Source organism: Stegodyphus dumicola, chromosome X1 (genome assembly GCF_044657685.1).
Source record: "Stegodyphus dumicola isolate Sdum_Otavi_A_Nest chromosome X1, ASM4465768v1".
NCBI classification, from domain to species: domain Eukaryota; kingdom Metazoa; phylum Arthropoda; class Arachnida; order Araneae; family Eresidae; genus Stegodyphus; species Stegodyphus dumicola.
The window spans coordinates 33,073,771-33,093,424 of NC_140780.1; the positions used below are offsets into that span (position 1 = coordinate 33,073,771).

At 35.3% G+C, this 19,654-nt stretch overlaps 1 protein-coding gene across 3 annotated transcripts in view; it reads left to right on the forward strand.

Moving 5' to 3' along the window:
- LOC118194556 (glutamate receptor-interacting protein 1-like) overlaps positions 1-19,654 on the forward strand; it is a 91,811-nt gene that overhangs the window by 37,032 nt on the left and 35,125 nt on the right. For all 3 annotated transcript variants that reach the window (XM_085808509.1, XM_035365701.2, XM_085808508.1), the window contains exons 2-5: positions 16,257-16,337; positions 16,540-16,611; positions 18,642-18,705; positions 18,886-19,034. In XM_085808509.1, the coding sequence (XP_085664635.1) occupies positions 16,257-16,337; positions 16,540-16,611; positions 18,642-18,705; positions 18,886-19,034 (366 nt within the window). The remainder of the gene's footprint in view (positions 1-16,256; positions 16,338-16,539; positions 16,612-18,641; positions 18,706-18,885; positions 19,035-19,654) is intronic.

Sequence of the window (19,654 nt, forward strand, 5' to 3'; positions counted from 1 at the left end):
TATATTACGCAGGGCTTAGCGCTAACTGAAGACATTAATATTTCTTTAGAATGTTAAAGGGGTAAAATCAGGAGTAATAAGTATGCTGTATTTTGTAACTGAAAAAGTTTTATTGTTAAAATATGTCCTACAGTAATTTAGTTATTTCCACAATCTTTGGTTTTGTTGCCGTTATTCAGTGCCGCAGTTTCCACCATCAAATTCTGTTTGTTGAAAGTTCTGTACCGGAACGTCCCTGATTAAATCGCAGTCGAATCCGTTTAAAAAATAAATGTATGCAGAAACCTGGAGCATCCGTAAGCTATGGCACTATTTCTGTCACAGCCATTTGCGTATAATATTTCGAATACGTTGATACTGAATTAACACTTAAATGTATGTAGTCACCATATGGCAACATACTCATATTTAGACATGTGAATCAAATCAAAACACAAATTTTAGCATACTGCGTAGTGTAATCAATTGGATACATAGTGTTTACGTATATAGTTTTGGAAAGTTTCAGTGTAACACTAACGGTCATTATTGCGAGTTGATGTGTAGGGTGTGGACATTATTTGTGTTCACGAATTTTTGATTTTATGTTTGTTGTTATTTTGATGTATTCAAAGTTTTAAAATTGCTTGAACAAGTTTATAAGATATGCATTAATACATAAAATTATTACACATTTGCCTATCATATATATATATTTTTTTCCTTATGCAAAGAAACATGTAGACATTTGGTAGCAATAGTATTTTTTCAAAAATTGGAATAAAAACTTAGTTTAGAATTTTTCCTATTTTATTTGATATCAATTCGAATACATTTTTGATTTAAATTAAAAAATAAAATTTAAAAAAAGTCATGCATTTAAGGGTTAAAGAGATTCAGAAAAAAGTAGAGACAAATAAGCATAAAAAAAAGCATCGCGATTATTTGAAGGCCTAAATCTTTTGTAGTGATGAAACAAAATCAGTAGTGATTTTGTTTGTAAAATTTTGTTTTTTTTAATCAGTAGTGATCAACGGCGTATGGAATGGATATCCATAATAATATCGGGTTCTTATAAAGCAATCGATCGCGTTGAAGAGTATTGTTATTCAAGCGCTTCCCAGTAACTAGCAAAATGCAATTCGAGCATGTGCAAAGTTTCAGTGGTTTTTAAACGGCTGTGCTTATATGAATAACATCCGAAATTTTTAAGATTTCATTGATGTGATCGACTGGCAACTTCGTAAAATTGATTTTTCATATTTTATAAATTTAAATCACTTTTCCGATTATTAGGGCAAGATATAATTAGCCTAAACGTTACAGTTCGAGTTTTAAGAGTGTATAGATATTTCTTTGAACATTATTTCTCAGGGTAAACAATCTCTCTTTAACTTCTGGCAGTAGTACATTTTTAAAGATATGCATTACTGCTCAACAGATTACGGAAGATGCTGGTCATAGTGAGAGGCGTTCCTCTGTCTGCGGCAAAGGAGTTAAGTTCTGTGTTAGTGTCTAGTTACAGTATAATACTTAAAGGAAAGTACTATGAAATTATTTTGGTCTTCTCATTTTTGAGAATACGTGTATCTTCGTGAAGTGGCTGGTTGGAAATTTTATTCTTGTTTGGAATAAATCTGCTGTGGGATTTTGAAATAACTTACTTATGTACTGGAGCTTTAGAGACAAATATAATTTCTTTCTGCTATGTTTGGTACATGAAATTGGACTATATTAGTCGAAGGCTAGAAGTTTCTTGTATGCTGTTACATTGATTGGAGATGATGATACCATAAACGCATTACTAATAGGAATAATTATGACAGGTTCTTCATTCGATCCCCTTTTTGCAAAGAATTGTTGTCTTGCAGTCACTTTTTAATCTCTGCAAAGGGGGAATATTCTCAAGCTGAAAGAATGGAAAAGTAAGGAATAAGTCCAAGGGTATCTGAATTTTAATACTGTTGTGTCTGCATCCTTACGATGGCGATGGGTAGTTTACCGTTGAAAACAGTAACGTTGTTTTCGACGATTGGTGGACCGTACGTTGCCTGGCAATTCTACAACTAATGAAGTGCCATTAATTGCAGTTTATTAGGAACCGCATGATTGAGGGTCATTCCTTTGTTACTGAAACACGTAACCCTAATAGCACCATGAAAAGGGTCTGTCAACAGTTTTTAGAAGATAACCCAGAGATTATCATTCAGCAGTTTGAAGCTTCAGCTGTAGTTCAGAGAAGGAATGCAACCATGATTTCACAGTCAGAATGCTACATAATCTGGCTAGAAGGTTTTAGGACTGAGCTCATAAAAAACAATGAGTGTAGTAAATTTTTTTCTGCATTCTTTGTGAGTTATGCCTCGGTTGGCGCGGTCCGAAAGCCGTTCCATAGTATGCTGGAATGCCTCTTAGGTGCCTTGTAATATTTTGTTAGGTTGTCTTGATATCATCAGCGAATTCATAGCCTTTCAACTTTAACTTCAGTTTTGGAAACAAAACGTAATCAGGTGGGGGATAAATCCAGCGAGTGGGGTGGGGGTGTAGCACGGTTATTTATTTATTTATTTTTTTTTTTCCAAAGACGCACGGATAACAGCTGTATTGTGGGACGACGCAGTATCGTGCAGTAAGAACCATTTTTTTGTTTGCATGAAAGTCGGGACTTTTTTGCCTAGAAGCTGCGAGCCCGTTTATTCCTTTACCCGCTACTAGTGACGTTATGATCGCAGTGTCGAGGCCTGGTTCTTCCGGTGGTGACGGCTGCAGCCGAAACATTTTCAGCGAGGTTTCAAAAAGTCCCACTTAGCCGGTACATCGTTTTCGTAGTTAGGCTGGACTTCGCTTCCAGCGGAGCTGTTTTTTCTAGGAATCCTCCTGTGTAAACCAGTGCTGCCAGAATCTCGTTCCTTAGAAAACTCTCGTCTAGCAGGGACCGTCGTTAGATGTGATAACCCCTTTAGAAAGAGGAGTTCATCTCACTGGGGGGGGGAGACGCAGAGAACCCATGCAAGGTTGCATATGAATGAATCCAAATTCCATTTGTCATTAGTCCCGGTTTACCTGAACAAGACACTAGGATCCTCCGATACTACGTGATGTAGGGCTTGGCTAAGTCTCTTCATGCTGTGGATAGACTATACTTATGCAGGGAAACTCCATAGTGCTGTGTCTGTAAAGAACAAAATCTGGAATAAGCTGCGAGTTTTGAGTGGTCTTACAGTTTAACCACGATGGACATGCATTTAACGGAAAAGACAGGAAATTTAGAACGTTTTTGTTCAGCTATTCGAAAGAATTTTTTATTACTGAAGAGATTTGCAAGTACTAATTTACATATCGAGAAAATTCATATTTTGACCTACATTAAGATGAAGCAATTGAAAGAGGTATTAGAGCCTATGTAATAATTTAAAATATAGTATTAACAGAGATATTTTCTTATATTTTATGAGAAAGTATGAATTATTATGTATTTTTAATATATTTTTGATGAATAATAAAATTTGGCTTTAAGAATGAATTTATCAACACATTCTGACGAGAAGCGGATAAGATTAATAAAGCATATTACCAAAAATCATTTCTGAAAGAACTAATTTTCCTACAAAATATCTATTATAGAAGGTACAGAATAAGTAATTGATGTTTTAATCTCACAATTGAAATGAAGACACGAAAAGTTAAACATCACCCCCCTCGACTTTCGGTTGCCGACTAGCGAAAAATTAATGTCAACGGATTTAGATGATTTTATAGAAGCAATTTATTATTCAGCACTTAAACATCCAAAGGACATAAACGTTGCAGAAATTTCTTCGGAGCAATAGTTTTGAAAGGCTAACGCATTTCACAGAAGCACCATAGGTTTGGGGTTCGATCCACGGGCTGGGCAAGATTCATTCAGCCTTTCATACCTTGAGTGGGTCAATAAAATGAGTACCATGTTCGTCTGGGAGCTAAACTCCAGGAGTCCTGCGACAAGCTGACCACTTGTTTGGGGTTCCACTTGGTCATGCACTCCGGGGCACACGGTCAAGAAAGCAGATATCCAGGGCCCTGCAAGCCATGACTCACTAAGAGCTGTTGCGCTACTGAGTTTTTAATGGTTTTAAAAATGAGCAGCTGCAATTGTGTAGGATTCTAAAGGAATCATAAGTTTAGATCCTTTAAAGATTACGAAGAATTAACGATTTATTAAATGATTAATTTAAAGAATTCATGAAAATGCAGTTTAGTTCAGTCCAGTTTAAATCTGGAAGTCACGTTGAGAATATTTGTAACTTTGGCAGTTACTGTTGTTAGTGTTGAAAGAATTAAAATAAAATAAAATACTGAACTGTCGAACATGTCTACTTTTTGTATAAAGCATAAAATAAGTAGTCAGCAGATTTTGAAAAATATTGATCCTGTTATTTCGTTAAAAGTAAGGGGAAAAAAACGTTTGTTTAAATGAATACAGTATTATCTGCCTAAGAAGAGAGAGGTGCTTTCGTGGAGATTTTGTAAGAAAAACCGTCTCATATTTCCATTATAAGAGAGAAAATGCATGAAAATGTTAATGCAGCCAGACTGTTGTCATAGATTCAAACCCGAATCGGACTGTCTGGCACTGGTGCGCGTTCAAAAATTATTACATTACAAACACACACACACATATATACACATGCAAAATAATTGAAAATTTGTGTAGTACTTTTTTATTATTTTATACTAAAGTAGTGTTGTTATGAAGTGAAATATTCAGCTTTTGGATTATAAAACAATAGTGATGTAGTTAACTTTTATTGTATATAGGTGCTCATTTAGCTTTTTGTTACAGGTAATGAATTTATCAAGGCCGCTTATGCTAAATGGTTACTTTAGTTGAAGCATCTTTGTCATTTTTACTCCATCTGTAGAGAAGAACACAGCTGAGCTAAAAATTGTGTGAATGTATATGTCATCAGTTCAGCGTGCGGTTATTATTAGGAAAAGATATAACTTCTTCCAAGAAATATCTGATAGTGTTGAATGTATTTCATTGATCATCTTTCCTCCCCCATCGACATTCCAGACTAACTAGCGTAGAGTTCTTGCCCTTTGACATACTTTACATCTACAGTGTTTTGGGTTGGGCCGTCATTTTTCCTTCTGAGTTCATTTATTTTTCCGTCTGTCGTAACAGTCTTAGAGAAATCTTGCCTAGAGTAAGGCTAAGTTACTAGATGTCCTGGATTTTTAAATGAGTTTGATTGTACGTCTAGTTTATCAGTTTCGGGGTAAAATACGTCAGCTCTAGTAGAAAGGATTTTTTTTTCATCTGTGAACAACATTTGGTGTCCGCTGTCAACACTAAAAGGATATTTAAACATGGATATGAATTCCAAGCATTCATGTAGCGACAAGCATTGAAATCAAACAGAGTTTTAAGGAAGATAATAAATCGCTAATGAAAAATAGGCAAGAGTAGAACAAAACGAGAATCCCAGCTATCATCCACATCATCTTCAGAGTAGCAATGTTTTTTTTTTCAGAACGTATGCAGTCTGCTTTTCAACATCTTGAATATTGTGTTTTCAGTGCTGTATAGTTTCTTTCTATTTCTTCATACCAACTTTTATTTATCATTCGTGTAGTAAGTTTTCTAATCACTGAAATTAATTTTTAGTGTCCTTGACATAGGTATCTGTTTAATTTTCAGGGAAGAACTGGAACCAATTAATTACTCCAATGAATTTTTAATTAATTATTTTTTTTTTTTAAATTTGGGGTTCAGAAGTAGATTTTAAAATGCAGTATTGCATCGATGAATAACAAACGTATTATGTATGTACTTGCATGCATCATAAAAAAAAAAAAAAAAAAAAAAAAAAAAAAAAAAAAAACCGCATTTTTTACACAATTCCAGCAAAGTCGCATGCACCTCCCCATCCCCTCTTCGCCGTGCGAACGCACATGGTCCCCAATTCTCAGTTTTAAAATATGTTAACCATACGTAACGAACTAAGTTGTTTTTTAGGACAATAATTCATTGCTAACTTCTCGATTTTATTTAGTTTTTGCTTGCTGTGAGAAATTAAATCGAATTAAACTTTTTACGAGGTAACAAATTTATTAAATTCTTCGTGTATTGCAGGGTTTCTTTAACTTTTTTCTGTCGTAACCCCTTTTATCACTGATATTTTTTCGCTACCCCCATAATATTTATAATAGTAGGACCCCCATAATAATAGGACCCCATAATATTTACAAAAAATTCTTGGGACTCCATAAGTATTGCTCGAATCCGACATACGCGTAAGTGAAACTGTCAATTTTTTCACTTTTACTGTAATATACTATTGCAGCTTTAGGTCATAAACTTTAATTTCTAATTTTAAGACATAGAACAATGTGAAAATTTTAAATATATAACAGACGAAATGACAGCGTCATGTGCAAAGCAAGGAAAATGAACGTTTATATTAAAAAAGAATGCGTCGAAAAGTTTTCATTTTTTTTCTTTGTCTGTATTGTCTTATCTTTATCTACTATTTTCAGATACATTTAAAAAAAATATTTGGTAATTGTAAAATTATTATAATAAGTCAAAGAAATATCAAAACTGCTAAAATTTTTGGCGACCCCCTGCTGCAGGTCCCGCGACCCCTTTGGGGGTCAGGGCCCACAGTTTAAGAAACCTTGGTGTATTGTATAGTTTGACGAACAGACTGTAACTAGTACGTAACCAAAAATCTGTTTACTAATGTTAGGTAACTATGTAAGTAATCCAGCTATGCTTAATTCACTATGTTTATAATGACCGTTTACCCCAACTTAAGATTTGTATTCTTTGCTGCAATAAAATCCGTCTAATTGTATTTTAACCTTAAATTTATTGCGTTATAATGGTTTACAATTACTTACCGATTTGAGTTATTTTTAAAATCATTAAAGTATATTGGGTTTAGGTTAGGTTTGTTAATTTTACTTTTTTTTTACTTATTACGTGCTTCGCCCTTAGGCACTACACGGAAAGGGAGGGACGTCCCATGGAGGTCTTTTTAAGGGAAACTGGCTCGTATCCACGTTACACATGGGGAAAATTACGAAAACGCCCATGCAGCCAGCCCGTTCGTCAGGACTCGAACTCCGAACAGAACTATCGGTGTTCAGCGGCTTTCTCCGCTCGACCGTTGATGGGTTAGGTTTGTTGTTTGACTTCTAAATTAATATATTGCGTTTGTTTTTCTTATAAAATGTCTTTTTACCGTGATTTGTTTATTATCGTTGGGAATATTCCTCGTACATTCAGAATACTTTAATCGCAATTGCAGGATTATCTGGTTGTATTTTCATAAAATTTGTGAATTAAATGATAGTGAATTGTACTGCAATTCATCAGTCTTTTCGCTTGACAAATGAGGTGTACAAATCTATAGTGTTGCTTGTATGTTACATCCAAATTTGATACCCTGTGTTTTCCATATTCTTTGATGAGATATAGTCTAAAAACTGAGTATTTGACAAATTTGTGAAACCGGCCGAAAAACTTCGGTTCAGAATGAAACTTTAAAAAAGTTCCTTAAACAGGAAGAAAAAAAGCTTTAAGAGCTTTTGCGGCTGTCATAATTTTTCTTTTATCTTTTTTGTTATTATAAAAAAAAAAGATAAAAGGAAAGGAATATTGCGTAGCAGAAGAAACATATGTATATGTTTGCTTAGGTAAAGAGAGTGCGTATCAATGGCAAGTGGAATGGCGCCGCAGATTGACCTATCATTTTGAAGTATGTCCTTAACGTTAAAAGTAGTGGGAGGTACTAGAACTCCACATTCGTATGCTGTTGCATCGTGACTTAAAGCTGAGACTGTCATATGCAGGCTTGGCTCCACCATTTTTGGCACCTTAGGCCAAAAGTGGGCAAATGCTTTTAACCCAGGGCCAAAAAGGTTTTGTTTAGTGCATCTTAGAGTTAGGCCGTGACGATTTTTTGCGGCATCCCTCTTGTTTGCATGATACGATGGAGCGAAGCGCCCTTCCCAGTAAGGTAATTACAATTGTGAAAAAAATCACAAATCCATCAAAAACGGCATCTATTCCTGTTGGTCATCAGATGATTGACATGTATACTGTTTCATTTTCAAGTACAGTGGAACCGAGTTTAATTCGTTCCCGCATTGAGCTCGTATAGCGAATTTCTCGTATCTAGAAACAAACTTCCCCGTTGAAAATAATGGAAACCCTGTTAATCCGTTCCGCACCCCAAAAAATATCAACATAACAATAAATTTTTGTAATAAATAACACTGGTAAGTAATATGACCATAGTTTACCTTTATGATAGCTTCCGACACCGAATCGCCTTTTAATTGCTTCTCGTTAATCCACACCAATAACAGCTTCCCAATATCTTCTAATTTTGGACGGTGCTTGGAAGTAACGGTAACTCCCTAGGCCGCATCAAGTTTCTTAATTTCTTCCTTCCTCTTCAGAATAGTGCCGATCGTCGAACGGTCGTAAATCCTCGCCATTTCTGTCACTCTTACACCACACTTACGTTTATCTGTGATTTCTTAATTTCAACGGCCCCCCCATGGCTTCCTTCTTTTTATTTGCAGCACTATGAGGCAACAATCTTCTTGGCAGGCATCTTAAAATAATTATTTTCACGGTAAATGTAAAAAACAATTAACTCACAAGCGCACGAACACGGAGATCAAAGAGTACTGAGTGATCTGACGATGGGATTCCCCGAGTCGAGCCGAATCGTGAAATAGCGCCACGCATACCAACAGCCTGTCTCACTGCTCGTTACTCGAGTCAGTGCTCGTATTTAGAGACGAATCTTTCGCTCATACTTTCCTTGTATCTCGAATTTCTCGTATATACAGGTGCTCGTATCTCGAGGTTCAACTGTACAAATTTTGCGATGACATCTTCTTTCCCTAAGCTCGTTTTTCTAATCACTCGTTCTATCTCAAGAATATTTATATTTCATTGTTTATTTTAAATTAAAGCTACTAGAAATGATTCCATTCTTCAGCGGGTGCACAAGCAAAAGCATATCTACGTTATGCTTGTATGAGCGTATATACATTGTAATAATAGATACGAACTCATGCTGATGATTTAGGTAGTCTGCATACAAAATCGGTTAGTAAAGAGATGAAAATGTCGTAGCACAGGATTTCATGACGGGCCGGGTTAAGAAATTAGAAAGGGCAGCGTATGGCCCGCGAGTCGGCTTTAGTATCAGAGAAAATACAAATTTAAAGGAAAATGTGCTTTTATTTAGTTGTCGCCTTAAGAAAAGCTATGTCGCCTATGCATGGAGCCGGCCGTGACCATTAATTAATATCAAATTGCATTTAATAAGAAATAAGTAAACGCCAGATTGCATCCCTTTGGCACGTGAGTCATCCGAATGATTCAAATTTCTGAAGTTCATTTGCCCCCATCTTTAAAATATCAGCTTTACTAAATCATCCGTAATTAGTGAGAGGTAGTTTTTAGAGTTTTTTTTTTTTTTTTTTGTGGAATGATAATCATTCTGTACTTCCAAACCAGCTTTCGTATTTTTCAAACCAGCAGCCTCCCGTGATAATGCTCCTGAACGTACCAGTTTCGATTCCTGGCTTTGTTACTTACTGGATGCAAGTGCGGTTTTGCTTTCTCTCAACTTCACATGAGCCCCCTTTTTTTTTGAAAGACATCCACGAATGCATCCCTTAATGGCACAATGCAGCTGCGCTTACTGTTATAAATATTACCGTATTTTTAAAAAGACGATTTGATTGCTTAATTGCTTTAAAGTTAATAGTTTATCTGTTTAGCATATAAGGTATCTTCTCCCTCCTTCCAGTAAGCCTTCGTGTTGTAACGGTTAGCACACTCGGCGCGTATTCGAGAGGTCCAGGTTCGAGTCTCGGCGAAGGCAATGCTCATTTTTCACATTTTCCCATATCAAAATAAACTAATGACTCTACAGGGACGCCTGAACTAAAAAAAAAGTTGGTGGATGATGATTCGTCACCACCAGAATTTGGCGATTGTGTCCTCTAATCCCTAGTCGCTCTTTAAAGGGGGGGAGTACATAAGGTATTATCTTCTCCTTTCCAGCAAGCCTTCGTGGTGTAACGGTAGCACACTCAGCGAGTATTTGAGAGGTCTAGGTTCGAGTGCTGTCGAGGACATTGCATATTTTTCATAGACCCATGCTTTAAAACTACTTAACGTCTCTATAAGCAGAAAAAGGCTTAATTGGTATATAGTATTCTAAGTCTGATAGCTAAAGCAAAAGGGCTAACTAATTTCGCATATGCATTTGATTATGTGTAACTTAGACTGGGAGCTGAATAAACGCGGGTTTAAAAGTTTCTTTTAGTCATAGTTTAGCTATGACTGCTGTTCTAGTATTTTGATAGGCATTGTTGAGCCCAGAGGTGCCTGTTAGAGGCCCTATGAAGGTTGACGAAATGTATTAACCGATGACTGCATGATATCTTAATTTTCATATTTCTTCATGAATAATATTATAATGTGTACAGAGTGCAGTTCACGCGGAGATTTCTGGTAGCATCTAGTTGAAAACTGACTTTGAAGGTTAACTCGAAAACCTCACAAATAAAAGCTTTAAATACTTCAAAAATTCTGCTAAAGACGGCACTTGGATTTCCTTATATGCATTTGATTGTGATGTAGATCTGTCTACAAAACAGTAATGTAGGTACAGCTTTTTTAAGAGTGGGGCTGCAATCTGAAAAAATTTAAATTGCAATCGGAGAAATTATCGCAAAGCATGTTTTATTGCAGTTATTTTATTTTATTTTTTTTTAAATCGAACGTTTTTCTTCATAAATAATTACATCATCGCCTGTTTTCAACTCATAAAACTAAATCTTTACGTTTAAATAAAATTAAACTCAGCTTAAAAAGGCTTTAAGTTTTGTAATCTCCGACGTTCGTTTCTGCATTCCCCCCCAAGTGAAAAATGATGAAAAATATCAAAATATTAAAACGTATTTGAATAAAATTTAAAAAAATATGTATGTACGAAAAGTAAAGAATGTGTAAAAGATTAAATTAGCAGTGTAAAAATTAATTTTCCTTCTCTATTCCAAAAATAGTAATCTTTCTGCACTGCGTCATTTCGAGATTAATCCATGTCATATGACTCTTGCATAATTCTGGTGATGTAAATGGAACAAAGACTCAAACAGCTAATAGTAATTTTACAGCAGTATCAATTATCCAATCAAAAGGCATTGAGAATGATCCAATCAAAACTAACTCAGTCTGAATTAAGATTTCACCCTGAACATAACGCACTTGCTTTCTACGCTTTGGCGTAGCTGGACTGTAGTCTGTCTACTCCTTCTATCTTACTGCAGATTTATTTAAAATGTAAACTTTTTGGAATAGGCACAATTAATGTGCAAACTTGATTGTAGCCAAAACATATTTAATATATAAACAAACATATAAAAGTTGAATTAAATATATCTTGGCTGCCAAATTTCTTATTCATTGTAGATCGTAGAATGTCTCTCACATTCACTTAGGTAGATAACCCTCATGTGCTTTGTCATGTTAATCAAACAGTAGACAGACGCTAAGAACCATTAAAGTTACCAGTCTTGTTTCAATTTTAGAAAACACGAACTGCTTCTTTTATGAGATTTTGCTCAGAAATGCTAGATTATGTGTTACGGTGCTAACTATAGGTTCAAATCGAATATGCTAAAATATTTGGCACAATGAATTTATCAGTTATGCCAAAGCGTACTAGGGCTATCTGTTTAAAAGGAGGGATGCTTTCCTGAAAGACTTTTTTAAGGAAACTTCGTATTCATATTACTAATGAGTGAAAGCATGAAAACGCTTATACAACTAGCCATTCACCGGTATTCAAGTAGTTAGGTGCTTGAATACGGCAAAGCATGCGAGGACTGTCTGTCTAATCGTCTATTCTAATCATAGGAATCATAATTATCTGTTACCTGCTCCGTCATTGACACTACAGATGTGACAAATCACTCCGGCTGTTGTCAACAAGAAAGGTCGACCTTTTTCATTGACATAAGTCCTTCATTAAAACAAAATTACAGAAAGATAGGATTAACAGTTACATGATACATTATTTACAAGGCTCTGTTGCCCGTTTTGACTTGGTATATGGGCCTTTTACAATCTGGTCATTTTGTCACGTGTGAAATTTACCCATTTTATTAGCTCTTCGATTCTCTTTTGGCAATAGTAGTCGTCGTACAGGGCCAAGATGTCCACGGCCCTATAATTCGTCGGGAAGAGGCTGTCGATCTGCAGTCCCGGATGAAGTGCTTCATCCCATCTATCCTGCCAGAGCCATATGATGTGCTGGACGATCCTGTGTTTGGCTGCCTCTTTTGATAGTGGGACCTCAATGTCTATTTTGTTTTTGTTCGTACTTTCGTATGCAAAGCTACTGATGTCAAATTTTACATAATTGTGGCTTCTTACCTTTTCTTTGTTCATAACTTCCCCAGTTCTTTATATTGATTGAACCTGCCCGCTTTAATAGGGTCAGGTCGATCCATAAGTTCCCGTTTGAGCCGGGAGAAGGTTGATGTACTTTGTGGGTTACTCAGTAGCGCCCGGTGACAACTGAAGATTTTGCGCCCCTTTCTTTGCGCCAAGAACGGAAAACATTTCATTCTAAAATTTCGTAGCATCAATTTGGAGACCCCTGAATGTCCCCCCTTGCCCCGCCCTAGCTACGCCACTGGGCTTACTGATGACTGTTAGATCTCAGCAGGCGAGAAGCTTGCAAACCTGCTGATCCCATGGATCTGGTTGGCTGGCTCCTCTCAACGGGTGTTTCGCGTTGAAGTCCTTGCTGACGTAAAACCCATCTCTGTTGTCTATGCCTGCATGGCCGACGCCGCAGGTCATTTGCCGTAAGTCAACTGTACCTTTGACAGAAGAGCTGTCTGTTGGCAAGCTTTCCCTACGGCTGCACGAAGATCTTCCCTATGCAAGACGGCCTCTTGTCATCATCCCTTTGATGTCCTCACGCCGAAGAGCTCGATAAATTTGAATTAGAGATCCCTCAGTTGGATCTCGCAACAGTGGAATAAATAGATAATCACCGTATACTCTATGTAGTATTCAAATAATCTGCTCATGACAGTGGGAGCTGTGCTTTCTTGCATGATTCACAGTATGGTCTATCAAGATGTTGCCAGTCAAGATTTAATGTGGAGAATATCTGGTATTCGATATCAGAGCAAAAACATCCCGGAAAAGTACAGCTGTAGTGGCAGTGGGGGCTCCACATTTTCCTTGGCCTTGTAATGACTTGAGTGCCCTATCAAGAGGACCTCGGAGATCATTATGCCCGCCCGTTTCTTGCTACCATGCTCGTTATTGCCGTTTTTATAGTTCTCAGGGCTGCCTTTCTCGAACACTAGCTGCAGTTTGAAACTTAACTTCGTATGCTACGTTTAGTGGAATTTTGGTCATGAACTCCTTGCAAAATATATGGGACATGCTTTGGGCGAGAGATAATGGTTTTCTGTAAGTCTGTTCTCTGTAACTATTGTTTCGCCTAGTATGAAGGGGCAAGGATTCCCCAAATTTACGTTGCTAGTTTATCTTACTGCGTTTAATCGGCATTGTCGGGCTTGTGCTTTCAACAAAAGTTATTGACTTCTGCTGCAATAACAAGCCTCACCACTCTATTGTTTGTGGCACATTATTGACTTTTATTCTTTATAACAGTATTTTTTTTCATTCTGTTCCTTAATTGCACATGCTGGAGATTTCGTTATATCTGACATCCAGTATACCCTTGCTTTATTTTGATTAACAGTTTTTTTATTCGTACTTCTTGTTTATGTTCCTTAACTTTTGACTAGAAGTTTACCTAGCATAACGGCAGCCGTGCAGAGTGAATAAAAGAAAAACAAAATTGTATATCTCAAGCTGTGGTTGGAAAATGAACTTGAAAAATTAATTAATTTTGCTAACTAAGCCAATGTGATTAAACAGACTTTCAAATCATCTAAATTAATGTATAGTAGTATACGAGTATATAATGTATAGTAGTATCTTCGTATTTAAAACTTATTTAAATTTCCAGACATGCAATTTCAATATTAAACATCAAGACATTTATCTCAGTGATTCTTCACAGAGTCACAGAGCATGATTTTCTAATCACTAATTTTTTCCCAATGGCGGGCACTAGCCGTTTATAGGCGTTGTCCACTACAAAGGCCAGAATCTTTTTATTATGGGGGCATTCAGTAGATGGGCTACCGTTGGCTGCTGTGAAGGGACGGACAGATTACATCCATGCCTTCTTCTGGAATCGAACACGGGCCCTTCCATAGTCAGAGTCACTAGCCACTTTCCCGGCTGGTCGGCAGTTATTAAAATTTCTTACACCAAATCTGGTGCATTTGCGTCTTATGGATTTTACCAACAACCACCAATGCAGTTTCCTAGTTTGTGCGGTGTGTTTTCTTTTTATGAGCTAATTTCAGCAGTTTTCAGCTGTGAATGGCCCGCTAGCGTTTGAGCGATAAAATCGATGGACGCTGGTAGTTCGACCTTGATTCAGATTATGGCGAATGGGTGGAGTACGTGGGCGTTTTCATGGTTTTCCTCATGTGTAACATGGATACGAGCCAGTTCCCTTAAAAAGTCCTCCACCAAGACATCTCTCCCATTATCCCTTTCCGGCACGCTACCTTTTAAAGTCGGAGTTTTGATAAAAAAAAAGAGTAGGCAATTTAATTAGGCCTAGAGGAGTACACAAGTAAAATTTTGTGAAGATAGCACTTATCGTTTTAATTCTGTGGGTGTGCCCAAAGTGGCGCACTGATTGAATAGAGCTTCGAAAAGAGTGCGGAAACAAGCATTGTGTCAATAAACTAAGCGATGAAATGCGGAGAAACAAAGAATACAGACTCTCAGTTGTCCTAGATTATCGGTGAGCCCGGTCTGGCATACCTAGGGTTCGCCGTTTGATTTTAGGCAAGATTTCAAGGTAAAAATTTAAAACTAAAATAGAATAAAAAGATTAGCATACAGTAAAAAAATAACATAGAAATTTCTTTTCAAACAATTCTTTTTATACCCTAAAAAAAATCTGGAAAGTTTCTTTAAAAAATGAGGGTCTTAAAAAACTAAACATGGCTAAAATATATGGACTGGTTTGTGTTGAGCTGCCATCTTTTTATAAATAAAGAAGGTTCAGAGTAACCTATAAATCCTTTTTCCATTCAATTTTTCTGTGCGTACAGAAGGAAATTTTTAGGTGTGTCCGGACCGGACACACTGTGCCGCAAAGGGTTAAGCAGAAAGCCCTTATGTGCTTTGCCATAACCAAAAAAACCAAACCGCAAACCGGATGTAAGTGATAGCATTATCTTTGTTCTTGTTTGGATATTTTAATTTCAGTGTGAAAATTATTTATAAAGTAAGCTAGTTAACCTTAATCTACTTTCCCCCTCCCAATAAGATTAGTTGGGGGAGGGAGTAGATTAAATCTGTCATTTACCAACAATTGCATAAGCTTAACTGCTTCAAGATTCAGCTTTTTAAGGCACTGAAAAATTCCGAATTTTCGAATCCACGTAGTTATTTATGCATTTTCTTCTTAAACTGAAAATTAAGTACATTTGCGTGTTGTAATCAGTGCGTTCGTTTGTTACCACTCTTCTAAAAATTCCTACTACTGCTGCAATGTATGATCCAACGGCATCCTACTCTCTTTTGCTAGAAATTTCTTGTAATCTGAATCTGTGGACAAACACTACGTTTCTGAAGCGTATTCCCGTAAATTTCATGACCACTTGCAAGGAGGTAAAACGAGTATGTTTCCAGAGGTGTCCTTTCCTCCCTTTTAATAGTATTGAATACGTGTGCTAATTTTATTATGCAAGACTGGTCATTTATGTTGGATTGATTAATGAGCTGTTTCTCCTGTGGCTGGGAGTAGAAAATTCCAGACACTGCTTTCCTAATTTTAAAATTGAGTTCATATTTTGGGTTTGATATTCTCCCCCTTTTAAACTATATATATATTATAGCTGAAAGTTTTCTAATGCACTTTAGAGGGACTAGATTCTGAATCTGAGTTGTGCCATTATCTGAGTTGAATTGGAATCTGCTTTAAGCAGTATAGCTTCCAGTCTGGTTTCTTTCATATTCAAAAAATAATTGTAAAGTTCGAACCAAATCAAATCGTAGCTGAAACTGAGTTAATTTAAGATGCTTATTTAAGTTACTGTTATAATTATTAGTAATATGTAATTTGTTATCATAATAGGTGAAAATGCCTACAACAAAAATCATGGCTATGGATTAGATGTGGCTGGAAATGAAGATAAACGGTCAAGTATATTATCTGGTAAGTAATATACTTGACAATACAATTGATATAGTTAACTTTATTTTGATTGTATGTATTTTTTGATATTTCTAAAAGAAATACGTTTAAGTAAAAGTTGATTATGAAAAGCGTTTTAATGCAAGTTAGAATATTTATTTGTTTTGAATCCTCAGTGAAATGTAATCTTTTTTTAAAAATTTATTTGGTTTTTTTTTTGAAGATGATAAGAAGGGAATATCAATTATTGAGCTAGAAAAGAAGGAAGGAAGTACTCTTGGATTGATTATTTCAGGTATTTTTACTGTTTCTCTTTTTCCTGGCAAACAGTTTTTAATTTTGTGAAATGCCTGTTTTTGAGAAATTAGTTCTAACCAAGGAAACTAACATAGTTGTTTATTGATTTAAGGATAATGTCTATTTGTAACCCTTATGCAAATAACTTTTCCGGACAGGCGCTAAAACCCCTTAAGGGTCATTCATACTGGGGTTTATCTGAGCTAACAGAGACAAGTGACTTAGCCGACGCATCTTCAAAAGCAGTTTTTCCCTCATAGCGCAACGAGTTGAAAAATCTGAACTGCACGCACAGCGGAGCTAGTCGACTCGTTGAACCGATTCCGTTAGCTCAGATAAACCGCAGTCTGTACGGCCCTTTACAGTTTCAACATGCTGTCGTATAAGGAGTTTTGAAGAGGCTCTGAAGTAATGGCTATTTGGTGCAAAGCATTTTAAACTTAATTTAATCTCCAGATTAAGGGCTTGAATCCTTCCTCGTTTCTTTTGTTTTTCTAAACACTGCAATATATTATCAAAATTTTTTCAATAAAACTTCTTGATGCACGTTTTTCCGTCAAACAGTACTTACCTATTTACATAAAAAGTAGTGTCAAGATACCTTGAACTACAACCATACAGCAGCTAGGAAGTGATTAAACGTAGTATTTTTTAGAGGTCTCCAGTGTTTTATTTCCTTATTTTCATGGAAGGGGGAAAGAAGAAATAATATTATAATGAATTATAGGTTAATGTTGCCCCGCGAAGACACTGGGACTCTAAGCCTGGACTTTGTGACCCTAGGCGTAATGGAACGCTCATAATACTCGAAATAAAACAGCCAATATTTATTAATTTTGTTGAACAGAATACAAATGAACAGTTTAAAATTGTTTATTAGTTCAGGTTTTAATAATCATTGAAAGCATATTTAATTGGATTCTCATAGGAGTTTGATTCCTGTGAGATGATGTTCAACTTGCAAAATGGTTGACTAGAAAATTACCTGTTAGGGAGATAATAGCATTTCAAACTAACCTCAATTTGTTTAGCATTTTAGCACTTGTTATATATAATCGTTTCCTTATGTTTAAAACTATCCATGTACAAGTTTGATATTATTTATGAAACATAAGTGTGGTTTTCAGTAACAGAGGAGACATTGCTTTTGCACTGAAATGTCAGTTTGTTAGTTTTTACATATTAGAGAAGTATTTTTTAGTCAGTGTACAAGTAAACAACATTTTTTCAATGCATAATTGAGGAATTAAAATTTTTGTTGACACTTTTCTGAAAGTTAATAAAATTACTATGACTTAAAATTCTCATTTTTGATTCTTTTGAGAGTATTTCATTTGTAATTCACTACTTTTATAGTTGCCTTAAAAACCTGTCACTTGTTCTGTGTTTCTTTTGTTGAAAAACTGCCTGCTAAATTTTTTTCAAGTTTTTAAAGACATTTTATATCTAATATTCACAATAAAGGTTAAAGTTAGATTAGGTTACTTGAATATAGCAGAGCACATGAGACCTACCTGCCTAAAAGTGGGATGCCTTCTTTAAAGAACTTTCCTAAGTAAACTGAAATACATATGAAAAAAACCATGAAACCCAACCATGTAGTCAACCCGTTCACCTGGGATCAACCTCTGATCGGTCTACTAGTATTCAGCAGTCTTAATCACTAGCTACTGGTGAGGCCTAAAGTTAAGTACTTATTTGATTAAGAGATTTGTGGCTTGAGTAAGTTAACTCTGAAGCATATTTAAGTTCAAATCTTTGTTTGCAAAATATTTTAATGTGAAGTGCTGAGTGGATTGATATGGATGTTGTGTTAAATCATGTTGAATTTTATTTGCTGTTAGAAACTTTCATCGTAATGCAAGGGCTTAGAATATGTCGTTAATGTACTTTAAGATTTTCAAAAATTTTATTCTAAAAGCATTCAAACTTATGCAAGGCGACAACTCTTGAAACATTAATTTCTCAACAAAATAAACTTATGGTATTTACTTTTTGTTTGCTTATATATTTATATATTTTATTCAGGTGGAATTGATAAAAACTGTAGGCCTAAAATTTCAAGTTTAAGACCTGGAAGTATAGCTCACAGGTATAACAAGTTTTACTTGTATAAAAATATTGTAATTCATAAGTTTATGTTTGATTCTTCCCCATGAGATTTGAAGTAATGTTTTTACTAATCATGGGCTACTGAATATATTATTGTATGTTTGTTGTTGTAGCAATTGTTTTATTTCCATTAGTGAGTGAAAATACTTTTCTGTTTTAGGAGTGATGCTTTAGCTGTTGGAGATTATATTATATCTGTAAATGGAATTCGAACCTCTAAATTGAAACATGAAGAAATTGTAAATTTGTTGAAAAATGCCGGAAATAAAGTTACTTTAGAAATTGAGTATGAAATACCAGCCTCTTCATGTAAGATTATAAATGAATTATGAAATTATGAATAATGAAAGGGTGCCTTTCATTAATTTATAAAATTGATAGTTTATACTTGTGACAGTGCAATTTAATTATTCATTTTCATTATTTATTCACCCATGCTTTTATTATTTGTGATATAAAATTGTAGATGAATTTTGTGAAGAGGATTATTTAATCTCTTGTTCTCATGAAGCTGTATGATAAATTATTTTTTTTCTCTTAGTTCATTTATTTAAGTAAAAGATTACATTATGAAAACTTTTTTATATTTTCATCTTTTTTAGTCTTAATGGCTTGTTATTAATCAAATAATTCAATTAAAAAATATTTTTTCAGCAATGAATAATCACTCTTACTTCCAACTATTCCCTTATATCATATGATGTAAAAAAATGCAGTGATTTTGCTGAAAAATTAGAAATTATGTTTAAATATCAGAAAATTAATGTAAAAGACGTTTTCCACTGTATTCAGTGGCTAAAACAGTGAAATTCTTGGCGTTTCAGCTTGTTCATCAAATGATAATATGTGTGAAGAAATGTTTAAACATTGAATTTAAAAAAATCTAAATCAAATTTAGAAAAAATCTCTTCACCACATACTGTTGTCAT